The sequence below is a fragment of the Malania oleifera genome, chromosome 13 (genome assembly GCF_029873635.1).
Source record: "Malania oleifera isolate guangnan ecotype guangnan chromosome 13, ASM2987363v1, whole genome shotgun sequence".
Lineage (NCBI taxonomy): Eukaryota > Viridiplantae > Streptophyta > Magnoliopsida > Santalales > Ximeniaceae > Malania > Malania oleifera.
In genome coordinates, this window is record NC_080429.1 from 37606571 (window position 1) to 37615991 (window position 9421).

The window sequence follows — 9421 nt, forward strand, 5'->3', positions numbered from 1 at the left end:
CAGCCTCTCAACCCCAAAACGAATCATCAATGGATTTACCATGGTTTTCCTAAAATCGTCATTCCAGGAAAAGCACAAAAGACCATCACAGGAAATACGCCACCAAGCCTTCAGACTAAAACCTGCCTAACTTACTGACTCTTATCCTTATCTCATCTCAGGCTATACTGTGGTAATCCTTAACCGTCTAAGTCTACAGAACCTAGAAAACCTAGGCTCTGATACCATCTGTAACGCCCAGAACCCCTCACTGGCCCGAGGTGCTACTTTAGTGATGTCTGTGCACATGATACCATTTCATAATATAAAATATGCAGCGGAATAAATAAAACATTCTCCATAATCTATTACCAGAGTCTAACCATCAACATACATCAAGGTCTTTCCATTCTCATATTACATCTCAAACTAATAAGCCAACTAACTTGGTCCATATGACCACAATACAAGCCCAGCGACTTACAACATAAACTGCTCACATCTAAGTTCTTGCAGACACTCTCAAAAAGAAACTATACTGTCTCCACCCCCTGGTTCTGCTAAACTTGATCTCTAGGATTTCTTGAAAAGATATATTGTATAACAAGGTGAGACACCTCTCAGTAAGGAAGATTAAGTTAATAACAGTGTGTGGTCAACATGCGTTTCAGTGTATACAAAATCATATATCTCTCTTTTAACTGAAAATAGAATGTATACTCATTGTTCATTTCTCACAGTATAAATCAGTACTAAAAGCAATTACATCATTTACATAAATATACAGATATGCATGAAAGACTCTCCCTGGAACCAAACGACATGTAAAAACCCCCATGGTCAGGGTTGTGCTGCCCAAAGGCTAGACTAAAACCTAGGGGATCAACCCAAACCAAGTCACTCCCTACTAACTATGTTTGCAAGCTTCCGCAAGCTCGCTTGCGGGTTCGATTGTCTTACCACTTCCTGGTACGTACTTCTAAGGAAGGTAACACCTCTACCTAGGTCAATCGGCTAGACCACCCAACACCACTCTCGAGTCTAGTGTGGGCGCACACGGTCAACTGGTGAAACTCTCTCTAGCAACGGTATCATGCTCATAACAACTGGGTCCTCAGGGTTCCTAGAGCATATCATGCAATTTAAGTAATTAAAACTGTACTTTAAACTCATTTCACATTAAGTTTGTCATTTTATAAACCCCAACCTCGCACCGTTTAAAACAAACTTGGGCCTCGGCCCTCTATTACAACTCGACTCTCAACCACTAAATAAAACTCCAGCCATTGGCTGTCTGGTAAAACTCGGCCCATGACCCTCTCATAAACTCCCTGCATTTCTCAAACTGTTCTAATATGTTTTGCAAACAATTCTGTATTTCACAAACATTCTCATTTTTTATATTTCCATCACTCTCAAAATAGTATTCACCTGCCACATAATTTTCCATAATTAAAACATAGCTTGTAAGCAATCACAAAAAACACTATATACATGGTTTGCAGGATCAAACCGAGCTTTCCACCGTTCATTTCTACTCAAAATATCATATCATATATCTTAGGTTTGAAAAAGGTTATTTTGAACGATCGGTTTTCAAAAGAATAACTGTAAACATAAATATACTTACTCCAAAAACATTTCGTACGGTTCAAAGTTATTAAAATGCTACATTAACTTAATCCCCTTACCTATTTTCAAAACAGAAATCGAAACGGGCCGAAAACTCGAAACCCTAGCTTTTGAACTGGTGAAACTACGAGATTTGGCGAGCCGAAAGAGAAGAGAATGATCCGGGAGCACAAGGGAGCCAGTAGGAGCCTTTTGACGCAAGAAACCCAAAACCCTAGCAGAGCTCAAATGAGGAGAATTTTGAATTTCTTTAAAAAAAAAAAAATGAGCTCACTTCTATTTATAGGTGAGTAGGCCTAGGAGAAAACCGGTGCCGGTTTCCCCTGTTCCCACAAAACTGTCGTCGGTTTTGTGGTTGACTCGCCCAGTTGACTCAAAATCGGCGTCGGTTTTCTTCTAGCTTGCAAAATCGTCGCCAATTTGGGCTCTGACTTCCCAAATTCCTTCTTTTTCTTTTATTTTCCTTTATTCCTCTCTTTTATATTTATTTTCTTCTATTTTTCGAGTTCGCATTCTTACAATATGTCCCACATGAATGATATGAGTCCCACATGAAGGGTATATGCCCATATGATAAGGATATTGAATGGATACATTTATGAATTAACTGGAAAGATTAGCTTTGAAAATGAGTGAGATTTAATGGTTGGAAGTTGAAAGAATTTCTATATATTAGCTACTATTATGGGGAGTTGCTGCAAGGAAGTAGAGAGTTGATTTTTCCTGCATGTTTATGGAATGAACTGAAGAGAGATATAGGAAGGATTGTCCTCTCTCTGCCTTAATTCTCTGTTCATTGGCTATACTCCCATAAAATCTAGTGACGAATAGAAAAGAGATCGGGGTGAAGTGAGAGAAACAATTCTTAGAGCGTTCTTCTCAGTTTGTATACATCATGAACGATCCTAATATATTTACGTTGTGGTTTCTTTTATTATTTCGCATCAAAGATAACATGCATATGTAAAGAACATGAAAGTAAAAGATCCTACAACATAAAATATTTTCTGACGTGAGACACTCTCCAACTTACATTTCCAGTAATACATTTGGATCTTTGGGTGTATCAAGATTTGAAGAAGCTGATCTACAGCCAGCGATCTGTTGGGCGGTTTAGAGAGATTCGTAGTTAATATGATCAAGTAATCGAGATCGTCCGATAAATTGAATGCACCAATGATTGGGTTTACTGAATAGCTTGTGAGATCACCCAGTATTCCTTTAGGATTGAGCCACAGCCACCATTTACTGATATAAATCCATCCAGAAAGATGAGTGTGGCCGCTGATGATTTGGCTGGTCAAAACATGTTTCCTTGTGCCAAATAAAGTGTCCTTCATGGTGTTTTAGCATGTGTTTGGTTTTCCAAAATTCGACTTTTATTTGGAATGCAATCGATTGAAATAAAATTCCCTTCCACTGTAGAATTGCTTTTTGTGAATTTGGTTTGGGTGGATGGAATTAAATTCAAATCCAAACTGATGCAACATACGGCAACCAACCAGTGATCTTGGAATTGGGGCTCCAAATTTAAATGCCCATTTTCCATATAACCAAACAGTCTTGACAATGACACAGCCACCTAGACTGCATCTGTAGGGAGGACTGTAGTCCCATTTAGCTGCCATGCGTCCCTCATGTGCAGAATTGAAAACCTTAAAAAAGTAAGAAACTTCAAGGAAAATGAAACAATAAAAAATAAGAAACTTCAAGGGAAATGATTCCCTGGGAAAGGGGAAAATCAGATTCTTATTCATTTCGCAATGCTTCTACACAAAATGATATTTTTCTAACAATTTTTATTCAACAAATGCGCTTGTACAAATGATATTTTCACATAAAGCCCATGCGTTTTATAAGCATTCTAATTTTATAGCCTCACTTCTGAGTTTCAACTGAAGCATTCCCACAACTCAAAACCAGCCTAATTCTGTAAAAGACATCCACATTTACATTTTCATATGAAAAGAAGGCTTTCTCCGATATATTGCGAACAAAACCAAACATTTTCAAGCTACCAGTAGTATTTACATCCCATACTAACAAAACCTCCAGCTTTCCTACCCTACAACTGCACACAAACTTGGATCGGGCAGCACCAACCAATGTGGTATTTGAGATTCAAGATCAAATCATTTTTTGTAAAGCCTCTAAATTGTATCTGTGCATTTCTTGAACACGGTTTTTCTGCTTTCTTGAATTCACAGCTTTTCTTATTGAGAACCATCGAAGAACGTTGAATAGCTTTCTCCATCTCCTCTGAGCATGGGCAACGGCTGTAGAACGGGAATACAGGAAGCCATTGACAGCACTTTGTAGATCAGCCTGTGATTCCAGACTGGGAGTCTGGCACTGAAGGGAACAATCAGCTTCCAAAAACTGTAGATGATCATCACAAAAGGCTTGAGTCATGGATTCTGTATCACAGATCAAGGAGTTGGCAACTTGACCAGTGAAACCAAGAGGGTGATTATCATATCCAAGATCCAGGCTGCCAATACCGTGCAGAGGATAATCATCCAAGCTACTCCCACACCCAATGGAATAGATGGAAGAAACTATGTCTGGAGAAGATACAACTGGTTGTGTATAATCAAATCTGCCAATCTTGGGAGATGTCAATAACTTAGTACCATTAGAACTCTCCATCCCAGGCGAGCCTGATCGGTAAAGAACATTAGATGTATTTGAAGTGCTACTCAAAATAGAGGTCTCATCATCATAGGAAACAACCTCTGCCCAGTGTTCAAATGCCAATAATACCAAATTCTGGGCATCCGCCTAACAGAGAAAGTTGATCAGAAATCAGTTAAAAAAAAGCCCAAAGATAGAAAAAAATTATGTTATGCTAAGAAACAAGCAAATTAAAGGGATGAGAAATATACTTTTTCAGTTTCAGACAGCTTATCTATGGGAACAAATTGGCTTTCTGAAAGCAATCCCATCACTTGTCCAACAATATTGAAGACCACACTAGATTTTTGTTGAGAATTGAGAGGATGGTATACATACAACCTCTTATCAACCATGCAAGTCCGAGCATGGTCCACAGTGACTTCCCACATCTTAGCAGACATACCTGTTCCAAGGATCTGCAGCCATAAAAAATCATGTCATTAGCTCATCCAAAGAAGGTGGAATGGCTTTTTCTTCTCTTTCATTTTTGGCAACAGAAAATCCTGTCAAACAGTCAGAACAAGTTGGATTATTCATATACAAGTCAAATATCTCTCAACATGTTACACAGGAATACAGCACCACTGAAAGGCTTGAATTATAAAATAATGTATGTTTCTCTTGGACCAAAACATTAATTCCCTTAGTAAAGAACATTCCTCTTGGCTCAAAGCTGCATGCTTAGAAAATACAATTATTGGTGGTCATCTTAAATACAAAGTCTCCCAACACAAGGCTTCAAAAAACTTGAATTACTTCAAAATGGTCACACCACATTCGAACACAAAAAAATTCGCACCGCGTAAAAGGGTGATGAATGACAATAAAAATGTCCTTGTTTTTTTTATAGAGACAATGATAAACCTTTCTCTTTGGAAACAGAAAGCCTCTAAAGTACAAAACTTAAAGATAGGGTTATATACTCATATAGATCAGTACACTTCTTATGAAAGATATCCTCAAAAATAACATACTATGTAAAAATTTATGTGCATCGAAAAAAAATTTAATGTAAAGTAGCAGCAAGTAAATTATATCAGTGGCAAGTGTTCCAAATGTATCAAAATAACTGCAAGGAAAGTAGCAGTCAATTCGTACATTACGGAGCCTTGAAGGGTCTAAAAAGAGTAGAGTCAGAAAATCCTTCACAGTATTGATGTTTTCTCTACTCAAACGCTTATGAAAAGCTCCATCTTTGCCAATCTTCTCTAATCGCCACACTTCATCAAGTAAAGATGGAGGATGGTGTTTCTTGTACACTGTAAAACATTAAGATTGGAAAATACATCAAACAATAGAACAAATGAATTTGTGAATCATGTAAATATGAACCAAAAATAAAGAAAAGGAGAAGCCAAAAAGAATATTCAAACTGAAACATTAAATGCAGAGCCAACTAATACTAGCAACACCAAATTACTTTCTTCGATGTTAAAACATAAGGTTGATTCACCTAATTCCGGCAACAACTAAGCTTTAGTCTATCTGCACTACACTACAAAACTTGATTCACCTAACAATATTCTTTCAGAATAGGCAATGCTTATGCATACCAGGCAATTTCTAATTGCCTGGGTTCCTCCATTCCATAGTGACTTTTGCCCTGTGGTCGTGTATGCAGTAACACTATAACTGCTTTACAATATTTATCTTTTTTTTCCAAAATATTTAATAAGACTGTTCTTTTGAATTATAAATAAATAGACAAAAACTCTTTCCAGCATTATCATGACGGACTTCCATGGAGACATACCACAGCCTATGTCAGCTGCCGATAATGTTTTTGCCAAAAAAAAAAAAAAGGTAATAGAAAAAGAAACACTCACATTCTCCTCTATGATCCCTGACAATGAACGATTCAGTCTTCGCTTCTCTTATTCTAGTTCCATTAGAGTAATCAACAACTCTTGCTCCTAGCCTAAATTTACGGCTCCTTGTCCAGCTTGAATTATCAGTGAAAGAGATCTCACCCACAAAACCAATGCCCTCCTTAAGATTCAGAAACACATCCCCTGTAAGAAGTGGTTTCTTTCCATCCCTTTCCCTAACAATATTGTTTTTAAACTCCTCTAGTGTCCAATTATCTTCTTCATCGCCATCAAAATCTCCCTCAAGAACAACTATTTCCACCTTTACAGAAGCTTCAGGCCCGAAGTCAACAATATGCCCAGTAACTGCATCAACTAAAGCTACTTTCATGGTGGAACATTCTTCTCCTTCAATTCGAGTTCCAGTGAAAACTGGAAGAGATAGACTGCTTGCGAACTGTAGTTTTAAGCTTCTTGATTCAGAAGCATGTATCTCTTCCCCACAATTCCTGACCACAAGTTTAAAAATGAATCAAAGGCACAATAGTTATTGATTATGAAAGCACACTTCACTACCTCCTCAAAAAAAACATAACCCAATCACCAAAATGCTATTCCTTACCGCGTCATGTTATTTAGATGCTTTCGTAGAGCCAATTCAACTTCCTCTTTTACCTGTAATTGCATACAGAAACTGTTAGCAATCCCTGAATATAATCAACTAAGACAAAATATTTCAATTTCACATCTAAAAACTCTAGACAATGATGAAATCTTCTCAACTGTCCCACCAATATAGCCATCAGAATGGAAGTACACACCTCCATACAATTACTTTAATACGATGAATGATGCAGATAGAACTAAGACTTGGATGACAAATACAAGAAATGAATATAGTCAGTGTATCTTTTAGTAAGGAAAACTTAAGCTACAACTGTCCTTTCTAAAAATAATGGAAAAGGTATAAGAACACGCTTTGCATTATATTTTGAAAAAAAATTTCAAGGCTTCAGATAACCAGTCACCAAATGCTTGAAAGGGCTTAGGTTAACATAGGCATCAGTATTGGGCTCCAGGCTATTAGATTTATTTCTGACTTCTGGAGTCCTGTGTTTAGGGTCAGAAAACAGGCAACAAGTGTCAAGAGTAACCCGGTCAGCGACGATGCCATCACAAAATATGTAAAGGATTTCATATTGTCGGGCTATAGCTGATATGGCCTTGAGATGCAACGTCTAATGGGACACAGCACTTGCAAATCCCACTGCTGCTGGAATGCCTTGACATACTTAAGAAATTTCAATGGTGTAGTTTTTTGGTCAGGCATTCGATTAATTTTAATGTACATGCAAAATAAAGATGTGTCAAGTGCCAACTAAATAGGAAATGGATGATAGTATGGAAGCAGTAATTTTAAAGAATATATTGATTACATTGCAGTAAATGGTTTGAGGAGTTGCACTTACCACTCTACGAATCAATGGCTCGAGAGTTGGCTCTAGCAAATGCTGCAACTTCATCACTTCCGTAAGGACACTAGTGATTGTGAACAAAATCATTAGAATCCAAAACAAAGAAACTAGTCCAATATTGATCAACAAATTATTCAAGGAAATGCCCAATTTTCAACTCCCAGCTCGGATAGAAGAGAACTCATTCAATTCGTCCAACACAGACAATTATATTTCAAAATGGCCAAGAAAATTCATCAACAATTATAGAAGCAATTAGCACCCCTGACCTAGCAATTCTGTGATTTTCATTTCCTACCGTAAACCGCGCTCACTTCTACTTCAACTCTTCAGTAAGCAAAAATTTATTCATTCTATGCCTTCTTCCCTTCAAATTCAGAGAACCCATTATCCCCTTTGAGTAAACAAACACGCCCAATTCAATCCCCCGCAAAAAAATTCCATGGTGAAATTGTATTTCACAGGGTTAAGGCACATTCAAAACAATTCTTCATTAGTTCATTATATAATCAGTACCCAGGTGACCTCTCATTCATATTCCGACATTGCTTTATCAATACCTCAACCGCAAGTATTAAAATCGAAATAAAACAAAAGAGACAATCTCGAGAAAAGAAAAAAAAAAGGAAAAAGAGAAAAAGAGGAGAGGAACAGATTCTCGCACTGACCTAGGAAACCTTCTACGCTTGTCCTCAGGAGTAGTGCTACCTTCAGATCGAACCCTGGCATCCTCCTGCTGCCGCTTCTGCGACATTATTGAAGAACAGAGCTACGGCGGGTTGATGGTGGCGGTGCGGTGGGGGCGATCGGGAAGAAGAGGAAGGTCCACGACAACCAACATGCGAAATAGCAAGACGAAGAAGAAGAAGAAGAAGAAGAAGAAGAAGAAGGCGGAGATGTGAAGATGAACAAAGAGGAGAAACAACAACAACAATAAATAGCAATGAATGAGAAAAATCCAAGAGCAGAGTCATCTATCCATCCAAATCTTAATTTGGCTGCATCTGAATAGATGTTCCACGGTGAAACTGCATAGAGAGAAAAAAAAAAAAGAAAAAGAGAGAGAGGTGAGGGCAATCGGGGAGGGGATGGTGGCAGTGGCGGTGGCGGTGGCGGTGGCGCTGGTGTAAGCGGAGGAGGAGTGTGGTGGTGGAATGAGGGGAAGGGGTCCCAGGAGAAAGCGCGTAGCGGGAAGAGGAAGGTTCACACATCACACGGGGGACGCGGATACTCTGTTTTTTTCTCTGGTTGAACGTGGTGTGTGGTGCGTACCATGTCACCCTGTCACCGTACTTCTCACCTTTTTTTCTCCTTCTTCTCTTATTTTATTTCATTATTTGCTAACTCTCCAATACTATTTCAAAATTTAATTAAATTTTAGTCGAGTTAAAGTTTGACAAATTTAAGAGCGATCAAATTGAGTTTCGAGTTTAACAATTTTATATCAAGTTCGAATATTACCTTATTAACTTGGTTTTTCTTGAATACATCTTTATTATGTCACTTTAAGCTTGTAACGTTTAATAAATAAATAAATAATAAAACAAGAATATGTAAATATAAGGACAAATGTTCCTTTTCAACTAAAAAAATAGTATATACGACTAGTCATTGAAACTTTTTTTTTTTTTTTTAAATATCTGCATGCCCTATTACAAAGTCTTAAATGTCATCTTCATAAGTTATCATCTAACATTCCCCAATAATTTATGCGTATCTAACCGTCCAAAGTTAACAAAATTTTATCTTTTTTCTTAGGATTCGGAAGATGAGCTATTCATAATACATATATGATTTTCCATAATCCTTGCATATTATCAATTCCGCTAAGGTTTTCAAGAAAATAAAAAC

The 9421-nt window shown here is 37.5% G+C and overlaps 1 protein-coding gene across 1 annotated transcript; it reads right to left on the minus strand.

Annotated features, from left to right (window-relative positions):
- Positions 1 to 3395: 3395 nt before the first annotated feature.
- Positions 3396 to 8848, minus strand: LOC131145588 (calmodulin-binding protein 60 A). The gene is made up of 7 exons (XM_058094757.1): positions 8239 to 8848; positions 7565 to 7634; positions 6718 to 6770; positions 6114 to 6604; positions 5386 to 5546; positions 4497 to 4703; positions 3396 to 4392 (listed from the first exon to the last, which is right to left on the minus strand). The coding sequence occupies exons 1-7, from the start codon at positions 8322 to 8324 to the stop codon at positions 3739 to 3741; spliced, it is 1722 nt and encodes a 573-aa protein (XP_057950740.1). The 5' UTR covers positions 8325 to 8848; the 3' UTR covers positions 3396 to 3738.
- Positions 8849 to 9421: the final 573 nt, after the last annotated feature.